At 41.3% G+C, this 26,077-nt stretch overlaps 1 protein-coding gene across 5 annotated transcripts in view; it reads right to left on the bottom strand.

The window, feature by feature from the left end:
• Nucleotides 1–1,913: 1,913 nt before the first annotated feature.
• CERS3 (ceramide synthase 3) overlaps nt 1,914–26,077 on the bottom strand; it is a 48,021-nt gene continuing 23,857 nt past the window's right edge. For all 5 annotated transcript variants that reach the window (XM_032994232.2, XM_032994230.2, XM_032994235.2 and 2 more), the window contains exons 5-11: nt 24,800–24,857; nt 23,853–23,903; nt 22,550–22,642; nt 22,148–22,276; nt 20,340–20,446; nt 18,783–18,939; nt 1,914–2,962 (exon numbers count right to left, since the gene is read on the bottom strand). In XM_032994232.2, the coding sequence (XP_032850123.1) occupies nt 2,834–2,962; nt 18,783–18,939; nt 20,340–20,446; nt 22,148–22,276; nt 22,550–22,642; nt 23,853–23,903; nt 24,800–24,857 (724 nt within the window). In that variant the 3' untranslated portion in view covers nt 1,914–2,833. The remainder of the gene's footprint in view (nt 2,963–18,782; nt 18,940–20,339; nt 20,447–22,147; nt 22,277–22,549; nt 22,643–23,852; nt 23,904–24,799; nt 24,858–26,077) is intronic.

Below are 26,077 nucleotides of genomic sequence, written 5' to 3'. Positions count from 1 at the left end.
TCAGAATTTTTGGGTTTCATTACTTTGGCCATGACAGTAACCCCAGGAAGGGCCTTTCATGCCCTCCCTTCCGTCCATACCCCTAACTGCAATGCCATGTAGTTATTTGGTCGTTTACTGTGCTTAGACTTAATTTTTACATTCAGAAAATTATTTTCTTCCATATTCTTCTGTACTCACTCAAATTTGCCTCAATATTTTATGTTTGAATGTATTTATCTACCTTTTACTCTTCCTTTAAGACCCTAGCTTCACACCGATTTAAAACAACAGGTCTTGTAATTAGGTTGGATAACTGCAATCCAAAATTTTTCCTAGGCAAAACTCCAGTAGAGTTAATTGGCTTCAGTGGGAGACTTCTCCAAGTAGGAAGGGCAAGATTTGGCCTCAACGAGACTATAAATTCCAGTTTAAAACTCAGTAGTTGTTCAGAGGCTCACTCTTGTGACAACATCATTCTTTGTGTTTCCTTTCCCGAATTCCTTTCCTAGTCATAGCAGGAAAGCTTTCTGGCATCAAAATTAAATGATAATACCCTGGCCATCTCCCAAAACCCTGTTATGTCTTGTAGAAAGCATCGTTGTCTCCACTGCTCTCAAAGGGAGTGTAAAGCCTCCAAGACGTCGGGTTTCTACATTTTGTGAGGAAAGGCCAGTTCTTTTCATGTAGGCAATAAACAGGCCCCGATAAGCAACTGTGACCCTGCCAAACTCACCAGTTGCTTTAGATGATGTAATAAGTACTTACACTTCCAATAAACCCTCACAGCAGCATTTAAGGTATTCTCCACAGCTGTGTAAGGAAGCGCACTGCTATACAACAACTACCGAGGGAGTTCTGCCCGCTCAGCCCAAGCAGCACCACTGAACTGCAACCGCAGGTTCAGGAGTCCCGTTCCACCACTGCACCTTTCCCTTCCTTCTCAGAAGCTGTAAGCCATACTCCTTTCTCAGTGTAATTCTCTCTGTGGTAAAACAACAACATTTGGGGTATTACATGGTCTAAAATACAAGTAAAAAATTAAACACAGCCTGGTTCAACAGACCATACGTAGATATTTTCACACTACCAGCCTCTGTAACAAAGTACTCCTACAGTTCCTTGTAACTGCACAGAAAACACTTCTTTCTTCATATCTGAGATCCCAAACATTTCCCATTCTTTCAAATGCTTCAGTCACTGAATTATATCCCCCTTTGCCAAAGAAATCTTGAGAAAACAAGTCAGTCATACAGTGCTTCCTGTAGGTCACCAAGTTCCTGCCTGAGCAGCCTTAAGGGGAAAAGAACCTTTTCTGAACCAAAAGCCCAGCACTGAGGCTGCTCTAGCAGCAGTCCCCCCGGCCTCCAGCAAGCTACTGGATTTAGTTCACCAGATGATCTCAGCTACTGTAGAACCACACGGAGAGCCTCTCACCTCTAAAACTTATGACACAAATCATTTATGACCTTGTGAGCTAATGCATCTGGAAATGAGACTGGAACCACCCTGTTTAAAAGGTCCAGGCTCTCCTTGGAAAGCCCTGGGACTAAAAATGCCGCTGTACTCTGCACTGGCGTTAAAGCAAAAGTGCAAGCTTGGGATAGAAGCACTTTTGGTAAGAGGAGCTGATAAAACATCCACTGTTCCTCCACTTCTTACAGCATAAACAACCCTACGTGGCTTAAGTCATACACTCCTGTCCAAGTTTGGCTCTAGCCGATGTGATTCCCAATTTTCAAAAAGAGCAGAGATGGGAATACAGATCCTGATATCAAATGAACACACAGCACGGATGCTGTGACATCCCTTGTGGGTCCCACCCTCCCTCAGTGCCCGGATACACGCAGAGAGGCACACAGGAACCACAGGGCAGAATTTAGCAGGCTCACTCCTAAGAAAACAGCCATCCAATGCCGCTGCGTGAGACAAGCTGCCAAGAAGGGAATGGATGAGATTTATTCTTAATCTTCTGGGCTGTAGAGGTGTCAGGAGCAGGGGGTGTTCAGCAATTTTTAAACAACTAAGAAGTGTAAAGGAACTTGTGAGAAGGCCCAATTTTCATTCACTGTCTTCCCTCCCCACTGCACCTTCTGTTTTAACACCAGGCCAAAAACTGAGATGAAAGATATTTCTGAGACCTGGAGGTCAATGGAAATATCGAGGCTGAGTTTTGCTATTTTAACAGTGACTTCCCTGACAGGTGAATCTAAATCTGAGAACACAGTATTTGAGCTGTCTATCATACAGCGTATTTTGGAGAAAGACTGTATTTCTGCAGCGAAGCCAGCTCTTCACAGGCAGGTAATTTGACTTCCTCCTGTTACCTTCCACTGGCCTCCAGGAAATGAAATCAAACTCACAAAAAATAGCCATTTTGATGAGGGCTTGAACCGATAAGTAAAGACTAAAATGCCAGTCACTGTATACCACTGTCAAATTTTTCCCACATTGAATAATCTTGGTTCCTAATGGAGTTCACACTACCTACCTACCACAAAACATCTGTGAATTAAACTGCTTGGTGAAATATATCTTACATCAGATTGAAAAACAACACTAAAATCCATGGGACGCTAAATGATCTGACGCTCTCTGACCTTGCTGAGCACTGTTGGTCAGTGTGCCCCAACGTCTTTCCAAACACTTTGCAACGATTCAGATAGTGGCACACTAACACATTTTGTCACGTTATGCAATTTTTTCCTCCCCTCTCAACTGGGCTTTTTTCCAGGTCCGGTAGCCAACAATAAATCAATCACAGTCTCTCGTAAGCCTTTTGACTTAAATGCTATCCTGTAGGTTGGGTTAAAAACCGAGCAGAAATCACTGCAGGAGGTAGGGCAGGACGGAGCTAGTGGTGACTGCTGTTCAGGAGATGTTTGCTTGACCCACAGCCGTTCTTTCCGTTCTTTGTGGACTCCTCTTCAGTATCTGTAACAGAATCTTCCTCCTCTTCATCGCTCCGGTCATCTTTCAAGTCCTAGGAAAAAGAAAACACCGTGAGCGTATTCTATACTTGCAGTAGTTACTGTCAGATAAGTTATGGGATTGCTATTATCGGTGCAGACCTTCCAAAAAGGCTCGTGGGTGCCAGACAAGCAAGTCTCTTATTTTTAAAATGAACTGGGTATCTGGAGCTTTGCAATGACTTTGAAAAAAAAAAAAACCAATAATTTCATTAGTCAGGTGCCCCCATTTGTAATTCGTAATGAAAAGACAGTGCATAAAGGTTCCAGAACATGAGACATTCTCCCTTTTTGGAAACTTTCCATCATCCTCTGAAGACAAAACTCCTCTGTCCTGCGTTTGCCCCAGCAAAAAAAAATGTACTGAAGGGAAGAAATGAAAGGGGATCTCTAAATACACGAGACAGTATCAAAACTACCCCCCCAGAAACACCCCAAAATGGAGTCTGATATCCAAGGACAGACCAGTTAACACCACTTTAATCTTGCAAAACCTAATATTCTTTAGACAAAATTTCCTCCGTGACCTTGGCCCCGTCATTTGACCTCCTCTTGCTCGTTTCTGCTTTCCTTGGAAAGTGTTACTAGTAATCCCTGGGTGCTGTGGGATTAATTAACAACTGCGAAGTGCAGGGAAGATGAAAAGAATATTGTATAAAAGATAAATATGATGGATACACTCACCCAAACATAGGAGTTGAGAGGCTGCCTGCTTCTGACAGGTGTAAACTAAACAGTGACTAGTTGTGCCAGCATCTCCTGGTATGAACTTTGTTTAGAGAGACTTTCTGACTCTGAAATATTCTTCCCTGCTTGATGGTGAATACATCACGTCAACACTTGCAAAGGAGGCCATGTCTATACAGCTATCATATACATCTTGGGTATATCATCCTGCTACGGGAATTGCCAGGGAGGAAGGGATGGCTGCTCCATTAGCAGGGCTGAAAGGGGGTCAGCGAGGCAGACTGCCCTTACAAAAATCCCTTCCCAGCTCTATAGGAACAGCTTCCAACATCTGGCAATCATGCTTCATCCCCAGACAGTCAAACATGGCACTTACTAATGAATGTTTCCTCCACACAGAGAAAAGACATTGTGTCTACCCAGAAAAGGTTAGGGAGAGGTTAAGACAATTTGTCATGGCACATAAAATATACCATTAATCACTTATTTCCCAACTCCTACCATAAGCCAAGCCCCTGAAATGCATTCAGAAGTTTGGTTCAAACGATCGAGGCTTTGGAATTAAAACCAAACACCTCTATTCCCCTTTCAGTGCAACAAGCTTACAAGAGCAGTACCTGCCTCCCTGGAAGGATGCTCCGTACCAGCTGATGACCTACGCTGCAGACTCAGGGTAGGATGCTCTCGTTAAAAATGCTGTAAATCAAGGAAACACTTCCTCCTGCGTAAGCCGTGACTGAGGATGGAAATGAGATCCAAGCAGACACCTAGGAACCATCATTCCACCTCCTGCACTTCCCTGTGTGATTATCAGCCACCACTGGTTCTCTCTTCCAGTTACTTAGAGGGTGCCTGGTAGACCTGATACCACCCGGTAGACTCACCTGATACCCTCTAGTTCTTGGGTTGGAAGAGATGGGCAATAGTCATTCCCTCTCCAGCATTTCGTGATTTAATAATAGACCATCTCTCACTTAAACCCAGGAGTTTCCTCACAGCTGAGGATCAAAACCTGGGGGCCCTCACACTGTGGATGGCGCTTTACCCATTAAAACCAGGGTATCTGGTTTGTTAACAAGAACTCCCTAAATTTAACAGCCAGACTGGCATTGGTGTCAGTGTTCAAGCATTGGGGCCTGCAGGTATCGTGGTGGCTGTCTGTTGGGCAGGGCTGTTTGGCTGTCTGCTGAAGGAGACCTGAGCCTCCTCTTCCTCACAGAGCACGTTGCCTCCAGAGTCGGGTGCTGGAGCTGGCAGGCACGTCAGCCCTGGCACAGACAACCTGCTGCCTGGACAGCCACACCAAGGACCACTCCGTCACAGATAAAATTTTCCTCCTTGTCATCTGTCTGGGCCTCCACTAAACAGGCAGACAGGTCGTTCTTCCTGCTCCCAGATGTGCCAAGGTTGGAGATGAGACGCAGAAAGGAGAAACCAGTGTTGTTCCTGCCCGCCCTGTATCTGCTCTCAGAGTGAAATAACAATTTCACTTCCTTAGCCTGCTGGTCTGAGGCCTTCCTTAAGTACCAAATTCATACAGAGAAAATAAATGACAGCTCAGTAATAACTCATCCGATTGTAATCTCATATCCCCTTATATATTACACCCCTAGTGAAATGTATAGGACTAGAAAGAAAATGAAAGCCTAAACTCTGTCTCATCAGAAACTATAAACTTCCTGGGGATTTTCTTTTGCCTTTTCCCTAACAACATACAAAGAGTATCAAAACAAACAAAACTTGCTGTAAATACTGTAAAATAAACTTGGCATGCCATCAGTTAGAGAAAAGGAAAGACAGCCTTTCCCACATAAACAATTTATGAGGTTCTGCCTCTTTCAGATCACCTCTCTCGCTCCTGGTAGTTTTGCAATTTGTATTTGTAGTAAAAGACAAATGTTGAGGGTATGGGGGAGACTTGTTACCTTTTTTTTTTTTTTTTTTTTTTTTTTTTCCCACCAGAAACATTTCAGAAAAAAAAAACGCAAACTAAACCAAAGCACAGTGTCTGATCCAGAACCTGCTGGACTCAGGAATTACTCTCATCCTCCCGAGCAGCCTCTGCCTGGGGCTGCAAATGTGGGGAGTGACGGGGGGGAGCGCTTTCGTGCTCGTTGTGAGTAGACTTGAGTCAGTACATATCTCATTTTGAGTACCCCACTGTGGTCCACAGAAGTTGCTGGTACTCAAGCATATGCTTGAGAATCACTGGCAGTCTGCTTTGCACTGAATGGTAGCTGATACATGACCTTGAGTCCTGTTTCCTACAGGAATGAGCTGGCATTTCCAGCATGGAAACTGGAACTCGGATAGGATTTGCTTCCCAGTCTTAATGCTGTTAAGCTGGATGCTCTGATTAAAGGCACTGTATGTAGTAACTAAAAAACATGTAAATGTTTTTTCCAGCACACTGGAAATCCCTGCGTTTGAGATAATGTCTTACATATTTCAAAGCAGCAGGAATTAAATTTCTTTGTATTCTGAAGCAACCATTGCAAATTTGCTTAATTCTGGGAAAGAGTACTACTTCTGAAATCCTAATATTAAACCAAGAAAAAACGCTGCTAAATCAACTGTAAATTTTTTCTTTTAATCATGAACCTGCTTCCTGACCAAGTGCCAAATCTACAAATTCTTGCTGTAGAAGAGTCTGGCCATTTTTGTCTAGCTTGTTTAAGTGACAGAACAGAACTTTAAATAGTAATAGCTTCATCTGTAACTAGAAAACCAAACAAACCTGTCTTTGTAAACTCTGTAACAGACTATTATAAATATAGTAAGGTAGCGTAAATGAAGTTTGTGCCTCTTAACTTTGACCTTCTAAGAATAACAAAAAACGTAAAATTTCTACAATTTTTCCTGCTTTAATACCAAGATGTTTTCTCTAAGCCCCTCACGTTATACATTATAGCTGAGTTTTCCAACTCAAAGACTCTGCTCTTACTGTCCCTGAGCAACAACAGATGAATATACTATCAGAAACACAAGAGCTGGCAAACTCTAAATACCACAACTGAGGCCATCATTAATACTCAGTGCTTTGGTTTAATGGCACCAACTGCATTTATTATACTTCAGATGGTTTAGGGTAACAGACAAAATGGATGTGTATGTTTTATGTTCTGGATGACTAACCAATTTAATCTTTCTAAATGGATGAATGGTTTCAAGGTTTATGAGAAGCAACACTAATGCTATAAAGTCTGCAAGAGAGCCATTTGTAGTGAAGCCAAAGCCGCAAACTTTTATAATCTTTTTTCCTTTTGTTTAACCCTTCCACCTGCTGCTCAGTCTGCCTCTTTTAGTTAAATGAACCGTATTTGTTAAGGTAGTTTTGGCTTCTTCCATTTCACTGCTGTTAGAACACGTACCGTTCAAGTCATTAGCACCACATCTTATTACATGAATGGTAAAGGACCTTCCAAGAGACTTCACCAAGGAAAAAGACTTCTTGAAATTAAGCAACGAGCAAATGTCATAGGCCACTTCCCAGCCTCTTGTAAGCAGAAAAACATTGGTCAAATCTTTATCTAAACTAACAGAGAATTTACTCCTAATTGTGCAAGTTTATCTTTCAATAAAGCACTCGGCAATCACTTCCCTCTTGACAAGCACTTGGCCCTTCACTCTTTCTGCTACAGCCGATGAGAGCGTCTGGAAGAGGACGTGGCTGTGCTGGAGGACAGCTGGAAGTGTGGCTTTCCTGTTCCTAAGGGCAGGTGATGCCACCTGAGCTCACTGGTGGAGAAGTGGGACAGGGCAGACACCACCCTCCCCTCCTGCTCCCCATCGCTGGGCACGCGGCCTCACTGTCCACGCGCATGCCGAGGTCGCAAAGCAGCCACGGCTCCCTGTCTGCTCCACAGTGGTTAAAGGGGAAGGTGTAAGAGCAGAGGGAAAGAGTGCCGAGCAGTAGAAAAAAAAGAAAAGAGGCAAAAAATATATCGCAGCAACACAGACTGATCCTGTGAACAGTGAGGAAGCCTTAGCAAGATGCCTTCTGCTTTCTCAGAAGGGGAAGGGCACTTGCTAGCAAATGCATTCTCGGGTCAGTGTGCCTGACTGCAGATTGTCAAGTCGAGGTCTCAACATGTAAGCTGTTACTATAGTGACATGCTCCAAAGCAGAAATAGCCATTGAGGCAACACGGAAAAAAAGAAAAAGAACCTGACTGAGAGCTATCTGAGCAGAAGATGTTTCTGCACTGAAGTTCAGTTGCTACGCCATTTTTTTCATGAATCAGCTTCCAATCCAGCCTCTCCCCGACAGACACATGCTTTTTAAGAGGCATGCAACAACTTCAGCTGGCATTATGAAGGCAAGAGTGGAGTGTCTGCTGCACAAATTCATGGTGTGAGTTCAGGAGTAGAGTGCTGAGGGGGTGGGGGGTGTTTGTTCGTTTGCTTTTCCAGCTAACCAGCTGAATGAAAGAAAGGATGATGCAGGTAAAGGATACCACAGGCAAAAGGAGGCAAGAGCAGTTCAAGCTCTTTCTCACTGGTGTAACTGTGACCATGTGGTGGGTGGGAGATGTACCAGGCCCAACTCATCTGGTGGGATCAACACTGACTCAAGGTTTCTCAAGGAGATTTCCATTTTGCCCCTGCCTGGACAAGACTAAAACCAATGAATCCTTTTGGTTCAGAATAATTTACGTCCACACAGTTAACTGGATTTCTTTTACCAGGTACAGATATATAAAAGCAATTCACAGCTGATTCTGGAATTTTAATTATGCGTTTTTCTGATTTGGTGAAATTTTGATTTTTTGGATTTTCAATTATTTATTCTTATCCTTCAGTTGAAATTTCCTGACTCATAAATGTATCTTATATTAAAGTCACAATGTCCTAAATCTCATACCTTAATTCTACCTTAAGAATATTTTAATTTAAATATCTACAAACATATTGACTAGATCTTGATTTTTCAATGTAAAGACAATAAATTCCACAGCACCTGCACATATGGAAACAGCTTGCAGTACAAAGATGAAAGCTATTAGTCAGGTCAGCAACCACTGGCTCAAATAAAAGAGATAATAAACAAGAGAGATAATAAAAAGTCATTCCAAATAGATAGAAGGGGGTACTTTTCTAACAAATAATACCATAAAGTTGATGAATCTCTGAGTTCAACATGTTTAATTCAACCTCAATAATTCAACTCAGCTGACATATGACTTAATATGTCTTTACTTTCCTATGGAGACTAAGCAATATACATTTGGATTGCAGCAAACTGTTCTGTATTTCCAGCCTGGAAGATTTTATTGGAAAATAGATTTCTCTTTTCAGCTTATACACACCGGGCAACATAAATAATGTTGATCTTCCATGGAAGATGCGCTGTTGGACTCTGCTTTCTGCAGTTTTTAAATGAAGATGCAGACTTTCCAGAGTAATTGTACTTGACATCTTGTGGCCAAAACTCCTCTTATTTAAACTCTCTCTTCTATGTAATACCCATTCCCCAAGCTTTCCACTGGGAGTTTTTAGGGGGAACTCAAAGAAGACGTGTGAAAAACAGATTAAAAGAAAAGTTACACTAATTCCACAAATATTGAAAAGAATAGTCTCGTAAAAAGCTAGCTGTTACTATTAGAAAATGTCCCTGATTTTGATTGAAGGAATAAATTTAACCTCTAGAAAAGATCACTTCTGTTGTCACTCAGCATAACACACCTGTAACCGGAGCTATAGTGCCCTGGCTGTTCAGAAGAAATAAATCATTGTTTACAGTTAATCAGGTACTCTGTGGTTTCAATAAAGTCTGCTAGCTGTGTTATTGAAATCCACTAACTAAACCTTGCACTCAAGTGTATGTGGCTTTACGATAATGTCAAAAGCCCAGGAGGCATTGAGTGAGTCATAATGTCCCACTGCTTTTTGAATTATTCCAATTTTAAATCCACAGTTGGCAAAGAAACAAAGAACAATATAATAGGCATTTGATGCTGTTCTCTATAGTGAACTTTTTTTTACCCTAGGACAGAACTTACTTTAAGCCAAGGAGTTCAGTGGTATGAACTTTTATCAGAACATGCACTTTTATTCCTTATAAACTTTTTTTGGCTATAAAACAGCTGATCAGACACTCGCACTTTCCTCAGTGAGGTATGATACCGCACTTAAGAGGAATGTTTTGAAACAACACAGCTGCTAAAGAATATTCCTACAGAAGCCTTATAGCACTATTAAACTAACCTGAAACCACAAAGTATACAACCATGTAAATGATAGGCACTTCTCTCTAACGTGTCCCTTAAGGTGCCCATTTCTCTATTTTCATTGTTAGGAGGCATTCCATTCCTTTTGTGACTTATCTAAAGATTATCTCTGCACTTAAACATTATCAATCAAATTTTCAAGTCACATAACTAACAAATAAGGTCTTTTTGCTTGACATCTATATCACAATACCTAAAATAACTTCAATACAGTATTTCTAAACACCCTGATAGCAAGGCTGGATATACTTTAAGTAGTGCCTAATGAACAAGGTTTCCTAAATATCATTAGAAGTCCCTGAGACTTGTGTGTTGCAGTCAGCTGGTGGGGGATTTACTTCACTGAAGTTCAGCATTCTGTGAGTCAGCTACCTAGTTGAAGATTTTTGCCTAGGACTGCTTTATAACTGAGAGGAATGGGTCTCCCCAGAGGGTGACCTGCCCCACCGCTGCCGGGCTGACAACCCTGGACACGGTGAATTCCTCACTGGAGACACCGCTCTTCCTCCACTGGTTGCTGAGGGGTCCTGGAACCTGAGCTAGGCACAGCTTCCGTTAAACCGGACAAATCCCACCCTCACATGCTTCACACTCATCACTGCCTGATTAGACCGACCGGGTGGGTTGGTTTGCTTTCTGATGATGTGAACTCTGAAATGTGCTATGCCTGTTCCAAAGTTATTAGAATTGTGTTACAGAGGAGACACTGCACCTTTTAAGCTTCCCTCCCCTCTTCACAGGTAATAAGGATTATGGAGAAATCCTAGCTCTTTCTAGGGAGACATATTTTCTTTAAATACAAGATAGGACAATTCCTTTCTCAATTGATATTAATCTATCATTAACTAGCTTTATTTCAGGTTTTTTCTTGGTTTTTTCCTTTTTTTTTTTTTAATTGATTCAGCAGATTTCAGTCCTGTGAACCCCTCTGAAAGTATGAGAATTACTCACCTCATAACAAAGTCACAATTCAAACCTCTGCAGCACATATTAAAAATAGCAAGTGAAGGCATCAGAAGTTCTATAGAAGGCCTAGGGTTTGCTCTGTGAATTGTTTTTTGGCAATTGAAAAAATAAATACATATGCACACTATTACATATATATATATATAGTTTTTATATAGGCGCATATATATAAAACTAGCAACAAATGGAACATTTCATAAATATCCTGCTAGAAAATTAAAAGATATGAGCAGTTAACAAGGGAAGCCAGAAAAACTGTCAGCAAATGCACTTCTGTGAACAGCAAGGTAAATCAATTAATTTTAAAGCAAAAATTTTACCAACATTTGTCTTTTATCTGAGTTAGGAACTTTGCCATAAAAAGAGTCATTTAGATCAGGGATTTACTAAAATTAGAGTTGCCTTGTGCCAGACATACATGCAGAGAGAGGGGCAGGGGTGCTTGTTTGGCCAGATCCATCGCTGGTGAAAACTAACACAATCCCATTGACTTCGAGTCGAGCCGTGCTCATTTATACCAGCTGAGAACCTGGCCCCGTATCACCACCACAGACTTCTGCTGAACTGCCCAGGGCAGGAAGCTTCGCTCTCACAATTACACGTAGTTTTAATTTGCTGTCCTTGGAGGCAGTGGTCATCTGCAGCTCCTACTGAAGTCAAACTCAGCAACTCTGGAAACAGTCAACTTTTCCTGCAGCACGTAAGAGACCTGCACAGCCCCACTTACGGCACAGCAAACATGAGAGAGACAACGGGAGCATCCACACAGCCCGTTTGTTAGCCTATGGCCAGAGGACTGAGTCTGCTCTTGCCTTGTCTTGTGCGTGCGTAACAGAGCTATGGAAGGGGACTTTGTCCCAGTGCTCCCACCCCAGCTCACCTTCACAAGCCCATCTATTTCAATCAAATGCTCAGAAATTATTTTCTTCAGTTTCTCATTAGTTCATTCCTCCATAACGGTCATAACAGTCCTTAAGTCTCCTAAACTTTACCTGATTTCTATGTAATATTCAAATGGAAGGCATTGTGAATTGATGGACAGTCCAAACTGTTTATTTAAAAAAAAAAAAAAAAAAAAGTCAAAAAAAGTCAAAAAAAGTCCAAATTCCAGCAAAGAACATTGTTGCTGTTTTGAAATCTGAGAAGTATATTTTAGCATACAGTGTAACACACCTCCCTGGAAGTCATTGCTCAGCTGCTGACCCATTTCGTAACCTGGAGTAAAAAGTAAAGACTTAAATAGCAATCTGCCTTTTAACTCACAGTGTCAGCAAAATGAACTGGTTGAGGCAAAGGAGACCAGACGGCGCTCTTGGATTGGCACGTAACATTTGTGCAGTAGAGAAGAACTGGTGGCTGTTCCTCTTTCACAGACTCTGCTGGGTTACACACTTGGACCGTGTGTGTTACTCAGGTCAGCCTTGACTTCAAATCCCCAGTCAGGGTAGGACTCCAGAGCTCCCCAGCGTACACACAGCAGCTTTTCTCCTTTTTGCTTATCATTGTAAATACCATCCAGCAAACTTCTTCTAATTTTATGCTTTATCCCGCCTGCCTCTGACCCCTCCTCCCTCAGATGAATTTGGCAGCATCAGGCAAGACATGTAGCCAGGCTTTGGGCTTAACCAGATTGCTGTAGCAGAATGGGAAATATGCAGATGAAAGAAAGTCATAACAGGAAGTAATTTCCCTTTACTGGGGCATGAGCCTTCACTCTGCTGCCCTGGCTGGCTAGCTCCCATCTTCAGGCTATTAAAAAGCTCTGTGTCCCAAAGGCAATAATTTGAATCAACTGGGAAGGTTCCCAGATAGACTGGTTTTCATGTCTAAGAGGGAAAACTTTCATTTGTCCTGTTTTGTTTCCCTAATAAGCTATCCTCCTGAGAAAATCTGCTATCAAATATTTATCTGTTGAGAACCAACAAATTCAACTTCACCATAACCCATTTTCCTTTAAAGTGAGGAAATGGCAACCGAAACTACTCTAGTTCAATCGGCCTCGTGTTTGTATGAAACCTTCACTCAGAGAACTCAAGCTCTGAAGCAGGAACACCAGCATGTACTGGTCCTTCCCAGACTAGAAAGTAACCACAAAATCTCAAGTGAAAACTTTTCCACAACGTCCCAGTTCCACAGAATCGTAAAGTTGTAACTAACTAGATTATCCTCTAAAATATACTACTGCTTTTAAAAGGACTACTTGGAATTAAGGCAAGCACACCTCTTGGTCTGTTTTATCAGCACCCTGATAGCCATTGGTGCAGTGCAGGCTTAACACAACACATAAGTAAAAGAAAACAAAAAACTTATGTGCCTCTGGTCTAGGAAACTAAACCCTTGTCCTCTGTTTAACTCCTGTAGAATGACATTTTTCTGAAATGAATGACTTCTCACTGAATGTGTTAATTCTCCTTAAATTTCATTTTCTGATTATAAAAGTCCTGAAAACAGATTTTTTTTTTTTTTTTTACTGCTTCAGAGAGAAGAAGAAAAATATCACCGAAATGTCTGACTTTTTAGGAGTCCAATGAACTGCTATGCATGCCAAAACGGAATATCCATTTCGTTTCAGGCTTCATTTTCACATCCCAGTAATTGCAGAGTGTATGGCAGCACACCGCTGTTGTGCATGACCAGGGTCATATGATGACCCTTTGCAGCTCAAGTTAAAAGTCAGAGTTTATTAGCTGGGAGCAATCAAGCTCAGCTCACCTATGGTGTGTCTAGTGCACACCGAACAGCACAGCTCTAACACATGAACGCTGGATCCAATTCTATTTGCCACAAAAGAGATTTAAAATGTAATCTCTTTAGAGGCCATTCTACTTTCATGTTACATAGAAATTTTTTCCTCTCTGTAGTTTTCAAAATGAGATATTTAAGCCTAGACAGAAATCTTAAGTTATTGCACAGTTCAATGAGAAAGTATCCCAGCCACAGCGCTCCCGGGTGAACCCAGGCTGAGGAGTGACTCATTTCATAAAGGTAAAACAGTAGATTTTAACCACTGTGGATCCATGGTCTAACTCTAAAGGATACAGATCTGATTCTAAAGGTAACTAAGAAAAGCAAAAAAAAAAAGTGCTAGGGGCTTAAATTTGTTGTACAGAAGTCTGCACTTCCATGGGGAAATGTTTAAGGACCTAAAAAAAAAAAAAAAAAAAAAAAAAAAAAAAGTAAAAAACCAAAACCACCAAACCCATTGCTTTAAACAACCTGCTGTGGGCCTGTTTGTTGAACAAGAAAATTCTCACCCGAGTTCAGCACTGAAATTCCATACTCCCAGGACCCATGTGGTTACAAAATAAGATTCAAATTAATTATTAAAAAGTTCTATTTGATGCAAACAGATCAAGCACAAAAAAGTAAAAGGGAAAATAACAGAAAGATCTCAGGGCAGGAAAGTTCTGCAGAAGCTGAGATAAGTCTGAATAACCTCAGGCTAAACTCAACTAAAAGCATCTGTCAGGAGCAGGTAGCATGGCCTCTGGGAACTGTATAACTTAATTTAAAAACTTGCACAAAGGGTTATAGCAAGTCCCTAAAGAGATAAATTCACAAGATAGATAGTAAGTAACATAGGCCAGCACCTCTGCAAGTGTAAAGAGTCATTATTCTTCAATATAAGTAGTGAGGGCATGTTTTATAAGAGCATATTATGTCTCTGTTCCAAAGGACTTGCAGGTCTTGCCTACACATTAATACTAAAACATATCAAGTATTCTAGTCCGTGGGCACACTTTTAGGGATACAGTTTGAGTAGTATATCTTCTTTTGATACAGAAAAGAGAGTAACTTAAGAAGCCTTTATATGGCTAACCACTTTTCATGGCAAGGACTCTGCGCTGGCATCCCAGCATCCGAACATAAGAAAGAATGAAGGAAAGGAAGTTAACTTGAATGGCAGAGACTTCTCAGTATGAGAGAAATCCTCAGACTGAACAAAATGCTGGAGTAAAAGAATGATTGCTGGAAACAGCAGAAGTAACATAATAAGTATTTCACAGCTCTCATTACAGCCCCAAAATAGTATTTTCTTATCGTTTTCAGCTACCCCTAACTCTGTCATTAGTCATCGTTTGAACAATCTCACTGTTCCCTTGGGAATTTGGACCAAATAAGGAATGAACAAACCACGGACAAGGATATGCGCAACAAAAATCTTTATAAAGCCTGCTTACTGAGTACAAAATACCAAAGCAATACTGAAGATACATAGCGGGCACATGCTGATTTTTTTTAAGGTGACAAGTCCAAAAGCCTGCTGTAACAGCATTGCAGGGTGTCTTCTGCTTCAGGAAGAGGAAAGAACCACAGTGGATCAAATAAAACTGCAGCTGATGACTCCTAAGTAATAGTGACCGTTAGTAAGAAGCTCATTGCCTTACTTGAAGGCAGCCTGACAGTGACAAGACAATTAAGAGAGAAAGAAAACATATTCCTGGTGACATTACAGTCTGTTAAAAACCTGCCATTACCTCCTGCCATTGATGGACTTTGCATCAGCCTTGAAGTATCTGAGTCATGTGGACATCATGCCCGTTTCCTACAACTTACACATTTTTCAATATTTTAAGCACTGTAGTCCCAAAACCTTAACTCAGTGAGTAATGGTTTTAACATGTATTTTACATCTTAATTTGCCATAATAATGTGGCTATAAGCTGCTGTCATTCACTCCCTTTTTCTGACCTTGGAAATAAAATGTTTAATCTCCATGGGATTTTCCTGGCGAGATATTTTAAATCAGTGCATATGTACATACTTCTCTATATGTTTTTTCAATTTTCCTAAAATATTCTCATATGTGCAGACATGATGACTAGACATGTTTCAGTGGTGCTTGAAACTTGATACAAGTGGGTAATTTAACCATGTAATTGAACAATATTACAGAAACACACGGAGTTTCCTAGCAACAAAAGGCCTTGGACATCAAGATGGCAGCCAGCAGCTAACATTGCAATTGCCTGACCTAACCTGAAAAGAAATCACACTGAAGAATGTCCTCCCTCCTCTCACAGCAGAGCTGATCTAAGATAAATGGCTACAGGTCTGACCTTGAAGGGCTTTTCTTACATGCGTATGCCTTACTCATATACAGGGTCACAAAATGTCACACGAGAAAGAATATTTGGGGTCCTTTTTGGGTATTTTTGTATTTGCCAGAAGAACAATCTTTCATTTGAAAAACGTAATACCTCTGTCCCCTCAGGTTTGCCCCCATAAAAAATAAAAAGCTTCTTAATGCAAAGTAGCTGCGTACAGCTTAGCTTGTCGATGCAGAACTCCCCCTTGTTAGGGCATTTCTGGGGAGCTGGGCCAGGGCAAAGGTGGCACAAGTCCCATGGGCTTGGAGAGCAGTGCTGCTCTGTGCCACCAGCTCCAGTGCCAGAGACTCCCGTGCCTGAGAAAACAGGACACAGAGGGACAGAGTAAGATCATCTCCTCCCTTCTTTCCTCTTTCTTCATTTGTATTCATCTCTGGCTGCATTATTTGGGAGGAGGGAAGTTGCAAGGTTTTTAGTCCACGTTCTTTTTTTGCTGAAGCAGGTCAGTCAGCTGAGCAGTTATCCCCAAGGACTGAACATAATTGTCCCATTTATTAGTGCAGAGGGGAGGCGACATCCGAGATGAAGAGCTTCTGACCAGCCAGTCTCAGACCAAAGCCATCCCCTTCCTGAGAGGGAAGAGTAAAGCATGGAAGAAGCTGCCAACTCACAAGGCTGCAGTAACTCAATGTCATTTCTGTATTAATTCCTGCCTTTAACAAAGCCTCTTGCCACAGTCAGGAGATAAGAGTATTGCTTAGAGCTGTGGGTCTAGATTCAAGATGTGACACAGCTCTGTGTAACCCTCTGAATAACAGCAAAGGGGACTTGGTGACATCCTGGAGACTTGAGCCCTCCTGTTTACCTTCTCCACCGAGCCCCACCTTTCATGCCTGACCCAGACAAGTCCTTAAACCCGTCCTTTGACAAGGGACAGCAGCACTTCCCACTGACAATAAATACATTCAAACTGGGTGATGACACGGTCCAGAGGGATACACTCAGGGGAGACACCTGCTCCTGGACGGGTGCTAGGAGCTGTTAACTGCTGGACTATAGCAGTTTTCACCAGTGGCCCCAACAACCCAGGGTTACTCAAGGCTCAGAGGGCACTGAAAAGATTCCTTACACCCTCGCTATGCTCAGAGAGCTTCCTTCAGTTAAACAACAATATCAGTCCCTACTCCTAGTTACATCATGACTTCATTTTTCCATCTGAAGTAGCTAACTGTTGCTTCAAGAAAAATGTCAAAAATTGCTTGTTTTCTGAATGAAAACTTAAAAGTCTTGGGCAGAGAAACAAAACCCTATTAATACGAGGGTGATGGTTTACTGGTATTTCACTAAAATAGCAACAGCTATTTGTGTGGAGTATGTCTATAACAAATATGTTGGTATAAAAATGCTGCCTTGCAAACACCATTATTTTCAACGTCGCCTTTACAGCTTTGGAGGCACTGGCTGTTTTCGCAGCCAAGTTTGCCACCGCTATGGAAAACAGGCTGCACATGCAAGCCAGCTGAAGTCATACGGACTGAAAAGGGCTGGGGCTGCTGCTGCTACCACTGTAAAAATGTTATTTGGAAACCGTCTTCTCAGAGACCTGTATAAGGAATCAAAAATCCATGGTAGGGATGCAGGCTTGATGCTTTCCCATTTTTTAGCAATGACTAATACAAACAAAGCTCTTATCTCAAAATAAAACATCTCTGCCCCTTACAAAGGCACATAAGCAGGCAGGGCAGAATGGCCTTATATAGCTGGCCTAGTAATGTCCTCTTCACCACTGTATCTGGACACCTTCTTGCAAATACAGGTAGAAAGGAATATTTCTATTTCCTCAAGACGCTTCACAGCATTAACTGCTTCTGATAAATGGACAGAGTCAGCTCTACTAAGTTTTGCACCTTGATCCTCAAAAGAAGTATCATTTTTCAGTAGCACAACTTAAGTTTAACCTTAACTACTTCTATATTATTTGGGGCTTTTTGAAGCCCCTTAATCTCATCATGTTTTGCTTCTAAACTCAAGAACTCAAGAACAAGAAATTCAGTGAAGCAAAATGATTGGATATCATTTGTATAGTTCATCAAAAAATAACAATAAAGTAAAAGACATCATTCTCCAAAGTCCTTTTCTAAATGCTTTTTGCCAGATGATTTTTCTATATTGCATCACACTGCGCACTTTATGACAAGAGACCTGGTGAAAATGTTACTACTTCAGGCAATCAAACAAGACCTGAATGGCAGCAAAGTTCTCTTTATAGCTTTTTCCCACATGAGTTTTCTGTACAAGGTAAAAGCAGATTATGGCAGCACCAGACTTGCACTGTTTCCCTACTCCAGTTGAACATGACAGTATTTCACTGTGTCACAATGTATACCAGATCAGCTTCATATGGTTTCCTTAATCCAAACCCAGTGTTTAAGTGTAGCTGACCTCAGATTTCAACAAACCTGAAGAACTCTGACTACAAGTTTTCTGCAGTATTTAAAGATCTCATCACTCACCTCTCCTCTCAGTTTTTGGTATGTTACTACGAAGTCCAGTGAGAAAAGATTGCTTTCACTCAGAACACAGGGATTTCTAAAGAGTTCTGCACCATCTTAAGGTATCAGTTTTTGAGAGAGCTCATACCTCATTCACTATCAGAGTAAAACATCAATTAAAAGCAAAAAAAGGGTTCTAGCTGAAGTTTTGATATTCTGATCTGTGACCTTCGGTGTGACAATGAGAGGTAGAAAGCTCATTTGAACTTCTCTGTACATTGTAGATCCCTGTCAAAAACACTGACATTAAAGTTCAGGAAAACAATAAGAAATTCCAAGTAAATATACTGGAGGTATTAGCATCTGTTTGATACTTCACATGTCTTTCTGCAGAAGCAAAATGGCTTACCTTTAAGAAAATGAACCTTCTCAAAATCTTGAAAATTAAGTAGCCCCAATATAAATGCAAGCCTTGAAGGATCAGTAGTTGCCCATTGAATAAAAAATATGCTATGACAGGAGTCGTGGAGTAGTATGTAGGCTGATACAACGTGGCACGAAGAATCCTAAAAAATAAAAGGTCACTGTTATGGTGCAAGGTTTCTTCTCTATGCTATTTACAACTATTTCTAATTTCACATTACAAACTGATTAATTATTTCCACAAAACACTAAAAAGCTCTGCAAAGAAGGCAGATTAATTAACAAGCCCTGCCTTAACTAGATTATGCATCTCTGTTGAAATATAGACTTCAGAAGATGAGAAATTTGAATCTTGCATGAAAGTATAAGAAAGGTTAGAAAAAATCCCATTTTTTAACATCTTGAGCTCTGTGTGGTCTAGATACTATGCAACTCAGAGCTTCTCTATGACATTTTTTTAATGCAAATTCTTTCTAATCTGAAATCCACACTCCAGAGAAAATCCTACAGGCTTTGCAACAGGGCTTTTTGTTAATTAACATCTGTTTTGTCCATCTTCAGACTTCACTATTTCTATATTATTTGGGGCTTTTTGAAGCCCCTTAATCTCATCATGTTTTGCTTCTAAGCTCAAGAACTCAAGAACGAGAAATTCAGTGAAGCAGAATGATTAGATATCATTTGTATAGTTCATCAAAAATAATAAAATAAAAGACATCAGCATTTCTGAAAGTAAGTACTACAGGAAATTAAAACCTTGTGTTGATCAATGTTCAGAACTATTAATTTAACTAGTTTGAGTCTCTAAGGGTTTGTCCACATGCAGGGAAGGGCATGATAGCAAACTAGAGCAAGTCAAAAAACTGTGAATGTGAAACACATTAAATACTTTTAAAAGCTAAACATGTTAAGCATTAAGCACATTAAGCACCCGTGTGGATACTCCAAAGGAGATTAAATCATAGCACTCCAAAGTCATGCAAGTATTTAGCAATTTATGATTTATCTGTGTTGACTTCATAAATAAATTGGTTCACCTTAACTTTTCTGAATGCTCCTCATGTGAGTGGGGCAAGGCACTACTCAAGAACTAGGTAGCAAAAAGAAAGCTCTACAAAAAATTAACTACAATCATATAGGATTTACACTATAGTCTGACTTTGCAGCTATCGCAGGAAGGATGGAATGAAAGGGAAAATGATTTATCCTAGTTAAGTAGCTCAATGCCCTCAAAAATGCAGGAGCTTGTAGCATTTAACTACAATTTATGAAAATAAGCTAAATAATACAGAAAAGCCTTTATTTAGGTTAGCATATTTTCAAGAGGGTCATTTAAAAACTATTTTTATTTAAATTTTCAAAGAAAATGGCAGTATTTGTCAACTCTTCTCAATGGCCTTTTGTAGCCAACAATAATGAAGGTTCTGCTTCTGCTCTTTAAAGTACAATCCACTTCTTTCCTTTTCCCATCACAGACAATACTAACCTCTCAATGGAAATGCGAATGAAATAGTGGTCTGTAAGTACATTATACACTGCTTACCAGAAGGGGAAAAGGATGATTCTTGTGATGAAGAATGCGATAGAAAAGATGATAAAGAGCGTATTGCAGGTTTTCTCCCAGTGAGCGTAATTAAACATTTTGGCTGCCTGCATTGAATAAAAACCATCAAACATATTACTAATATTCTCTGAAATAAGTTCCTTTTTTCATTTTTGTAAACAAGGACTCGTCTCCCACCTAAGCAGAAAGAAAATTTCCTCCCTGTTTGACACGTAAAGCAATCGCTTTACTGATACCTAATAAAGCAGTATCAAAACAGATCCTTTGTTTATATTTCTCCTTTCATCTTAAAGGAAAGGGCTCTGTATCAAAGGCCTGAAGAACAGCGCTCCAATCAGAATATAACAGTGTCATGAGAACACAAAGTGCTCTTGAAAACAGAGGTAATCCCTCATTCCTGTACCAAATTCAAAACAGGCTGAGTCAAAGAGGAGCTGCTGGCCATATCTGCGTGCCCAGGAGCAGCAGTGACCCCCTACACACAGGCATTCTGGTGCACGCATGTTACTGACCCTTCCCTCTGCCTAATTCAGCTTGTGTTTTCTCCTTTTTAAGAGCTGGAGATCCTAAAGTCGGTCTCTATTTCTCTAATGAAGATTATAATTACTGCTTCTCCCCTAGCTGAACTGTACAACGCTCCGTGCTTCATTTAGGAATCACCCTGGGCACTGTTGAATGAAACAGCTGTTCTCAAGTGTGAACAAAACTCCAGCTGCCAAACCGAAGTTTTAAACAGCAGTTTGAAGAACTTCTGAGTGGCAGAGCTGAATTAAGTTATTCTGGTACCCAAGTTCAGTTTCCATCAGAGTGCTGTCCCACCAGTTGTCAGTTCAGCTGTTTGTAAGGCCACACAATTAACTGCACCACAAAGCAGTTCAGGATTAAAAGTAACCCAGCAAACACATGTGTGTGTGCATTTAATCTGGACCAATCCCAACTGCATGACCCCAAAATTAGTTGTGCCAGTACAACGGAAAGACTATCAGAAGCAGAAATGAACAGTGAGACAACAACCTACAAGGGCTGCTTACACGGGCACTGCCACCAAGAGAGATGATGAAACTGTGCTGTCAATCTTGGTGTTATAAAACCAACATAACTCTACTGAAGGAAACACAGTACGTTTGTCTTCCAAGAAACCCAGTAGCAAGTCTCTATGATCACAGTGCTGTGTGCAGAATAGGACACTTAAACATTTCTAAACATTGCTACTTAGTTCAGGGAAGGGACTTCTTCAGTCCAGGGAAAGGAACTTTTCTTCTGCCAGTAGATACCCATGATATCTACCGTTCAGGGGCAGCTTGAGCATCTCCAGCCAGAAGTGCATAACATAGATGTACCCCTTGGGTCAACACAGGGGTGTGAATGCTGACAAAATTAAGCCAGTCTGAAGAACTAGCCAAAATTTTGGCTGCTAAATTTGCTTGAGAATTGGTATCATGACAAGCTGTTCCTAGGCCAGACATCTTGGTCTAATTTTAACAGTGAAACAGGAATAATCCATGGAGGCAGATGTATTTCCAGTCCCCATTCTGTACTGAAGAACTTCTCTTCTGCTCTTTTCTCATAATTTATGTTATTGAAACCATTATGTAAAAGCTCTTTCTTTATCTTACAATTTATGAATCTGTGAAGCCATGTCTCTGTGGGAATAGGAAGGGATCGTATGAAACTTGTGGCAAAAAGATTAAAATGTCACTGAACACAATTGGGCAACAACCAAAAACACCCCAAAAAATCCCACCAACCAAACCCCCCCCCCCCCAAAAGATGGAGGTCAGGGTTACCTCGAGCCAGAAGTCTGCAGTATCGTGCACAAATATCACCAATGTCCCAAGACGCACGTAATTGCCGCACCAAGAGCCGCTCATCAACCCAATGGCTGCCAAATGATGAATGACATGAGCCAGAAAATCCTGCGAAGGAGAGGAGAGAAGAGGTAGAACCAAGCAAGCAGAGCCCTCGAGGGTCTCCGTGTGGATGAAGTGACAAACCAGACTTGTCACACACAGAGAGGTGCCCTGGCAGCCAGGAGAGCAGGGCTGTGGACAGGTGTGCCGGGGATGGACTGATGCTGCCCTCGTGTGGCTGCACCAAATCCGGTATCAGGACAGTGGTTTTCCTTACAAACACTTTCCTTCCCCTCACAGAAACAGAGGTTCCGGCTACAAACACGCATGACCACTTGCCTTCCTTTTGTTGTCAATCCCAAGTGTAAATAAGAGAGACCAGTAGAAACCAATCTCAGCCATGTAGTACCAATACTGGGATGGCAGCAGAGTCTGTAATAAAGAAAAACACAAGTTAACTCTGAGAATAGCAAAACGTGAATGCCAAGTGAAATTACTTGTTTTTTCCTGTCCTCACTCCTCTGCTGAGTCTTAGTTTATTTTTTTTAAGCAAACCTCTGTTCTGGTCTTTATTATGAAAGATGTTCTGGGAGCCAAATATTTTAACCTTTACTCAGACCAAACTTTCAGTTTCTGCAGTTCCTCCCCCACCTCCACGCATTTTAGCACGCTTTTTTTTCCTATGTTTTTGTCAGAGAACTACATGCAAAATACTTCTGCATTTAATTACAAACAACTGCAAGTAAAGGAAGCCCTCCATTTTGGTGAACAATTAACATTGTAAACATTCACACATCCCATGACTAAAATGTCAGCTATTTATGCTAAAATCTGCTTAGGGCTAGATGCTGAGCTCGGCTGCTCCCTTGGTTCAATATGTTTCCTGGGTGGCAGGAAGTGGGCTTGGTTATCAGGTCCCACGGGTAAGAGAAGCTTGAGAAAACTCAGCTGGGAAGCAGGATTCTTTGTATTCTTGGCCCTCAACTAGGACAGGAAAAAGGCGGCAGCGCGATGGGCCACAGATTTATAAAAATAGTAGTGGGGGGCACATAAAAGCCTCTGACAGGTGGGCAAGAAGGCAGTTTGCTCGGAGCCATCTGTTATGGCTTTGTTAGTAAAATATTTTAGGAAGAAACAAGAGCCTCGCGGCCCTTTGGAACAACCAGAGTATTGAGCAGAGATCCCCAGAGCAGGGACTCGCATTATGCCAAACCGAATGACTGCAGCGCTCCCCCCGCCTGCACCACTGAGCAATAGGGCCCAGCAGGCACGCAGCACTCGAGCTGCTCAGCACAACCCTCTGCATAATGCTATCCTGCAGTGCCTCGAAGCATCACCAGGCCTGGTGCAAGCTTCGGGGTTCTGCACCGAAACCTGTAACACAGATGGCATCTGCTGTGCGCAGCTGGTAACCTGGGATGGGTGGAAATAATAGTGGTCTGGCTGGAGGGCTGAATTGCAGCACAGGCAGATCCTGGAGAAGCCCTGCAACAGTCAGCGGGAGGCACGGAGGGCAGCTTTGGTGCCACACCTCTCTGGGTGTTGCCCGGTGGGAGGGAGAAGCGCTTTTGCGGATTACCCCTTTCAGTGGGGAAATACCTGGAATGCCTCCAGGCCGACGGCCCGCTGCCAAAAAGCTCACCTGAAATGGATAGCCAACCCACGTCTGCCATATGTCGTAAAACCAAGGTTTCTGGGAAGACACATGATTCAGAGACTCATCAGCTGAGCAACAATAAATTGTCTTAACTCAAAATCTTCAATACTTAAAATTTCTCTAAGTGGAGCAGGCTAAGAAGCTATAGTCTTGATATCTGTTCTCCACCAACTTCTAAAGGGATCTCACATCTCAGATTTATTATATTGGTCCCAGCTTTTTGGCTACTTTTCAGGACACCTGAAACGTTCCAGTTCATCATTTCATCATCCAAAGCAGTGGGTGTGTGTTTTATTACTGCAATTACTCAAGATATGTTGCCACAGTGATTAGATTTTGCTGTGTTTACCAGCCACACACATCACTGGTTCATGATGATAAACAGTGTTTGGGGAGAAGAGCCAGATGAACGTAGACACGCTGAGAACTGTTCTGCTGCTCAGGAGAAGCATTAATGACACCCCAGGCAGTGCTCACATAGTTACAAGCATCACTCTCTCTGTTATTCCCAACTTCTGACTCAGCAGCAACACCTCAATGAATAACCGTGAAATACACCCTTCTTGTGACCCCCAAAACTGCTGCCAGAAAAAGTTTATGGCCTCCTTTGAGAAAAACATGGCTATGTGATACCTTTGTAGGTGTTAACAAGGCATGTCATAAAACCATGTGCCTGAATTCTTAAAACTTGCCTGAAAAATACTGATTACTCATAAATTACTTTTTCACAGACATTCAAAAGATAATTTAAAAAATTAAGTAATACCTCAGTGCATATTGGAGCCTATCATCTAGATTACAGACATCAAAGATCTGAGCCCAAATAGTCACTGAAACTAGTGAGTGTTTCAGTGGGCTTCAAGAAGATCTAGAAATCAGTCCTTATTTTGTTAAAAATATAAGAATATCAATCCTTCAAAAAATCAACTTACATCGTACAGAAATATAAATCCAGCAATGGAGGAGGTAAGATAGAATGAAAATCGCCAGCTGTAAAATTAAAATGAAAAAATAAGAACAAAGCTTTATATTTTTTATAGATATTGTCCTGAGCCAAAATTCCAACCAATCGCTGTATATCACAGACATTCTTCACATAAATGTGCCCTCACACTCTACGTTAAGGGCTGTCACATATCAACTGTATCTGAATTATTAATATTTAAATACTTGAGCTTTGACTAATTGCTAACGTAGTAAATTATTTTACATTATCACAATACAGATATCTTGATTGTGATTACAGCAGTAATTTTCCAGCCAGGCATGAGCTGATTGAAAGAACGGTCACACCAAATGTAATGAAATCTCTAAAAATTCATGTATGATAACACCAACATTTCCTGCTGTATCAATCCCTCTAGAATATTCACACTGGGTTAAGAACATCTATCAGTTCCCTGACTCCAGAAGGTCTTTCAGCCATGTGGCACATACTTTCCAACCTGAACAAACACTGCGAGCACCAACAGTGACTTGTTTCAATTGCTGAGTTAATTTGTTTTGATCTCTCTCAACATCGATTGTTGAAAACAGGCGAGCCCCACGAAACTTTAACAACAACTACTGGGTTAGTTTATGTCTTACTACAGAGGTCTTAATTAACTAAGAACCTCAATCTTTGACTAGGTTTGTCAGCATTTAGCCTGATCTAAGCATTTTGTGGCTTAAACGGATATCCATCAAGTCAGATAAAACTTCCAGGTTCTTCACCACCGATCTGATAAGTCAAAGGGAAAAAAGTTCTTGCGTATCTTAGCGAACTACATTGTTGCTTATATATGTCGGAACAGGATGCTGTGATTTGGAGTCAGCAATCAGCATTGTAATGACTCTGGAGCCTGCGTGGGAGGTGTTGTCCCTGGGACTGGGTGCGGCTGGAGATTCAGCCTGAGCGTTCCCACTCCCACTTCTACAGGTGATGGAAAACTTCTTCCTTTCCACTCTTCCTCTTGGCAGGAACAAGCCTGACCTTTCTCAGAGCAGCTCTTCGAGATCAGTAGAAAAAACACTGAGGGACTTCATGTGCTGAGGTAGGTTATGATCACAGAGGCAGGCACGTGGCCCCAAACTCGGTGAGAGCATTTTATAGAGCAAGAGATAACCCAGAGGAGAGCAGCAAACGGCCCCCGAGAAAACCTAGATCTGATAAAAAGGAGGAGAGAGAGCCTCAAGAAGAACACAGTAGTAATGGATTGAAAGATGTATAA

The sequence above is a fragment of the Tyto alba genome, unplaced genomic scaffold (assembly GCF_018691265.1).
Source record: "Tyto alba isolate M040663 unplaced genomic scaffold, T.alba_DEE_v4.0 Super-Scaffold_41, whole genome shotgun sequence".
NCBI classification, from domain to species: Eukaryota; Metazoa; Chordata; class Aves; order Strigiformes; family Tytonidae; genus Tyto; species Tyto alba.
This window is presented reverse-complemented; position numbering and strand designations above follow the sequence as displayed.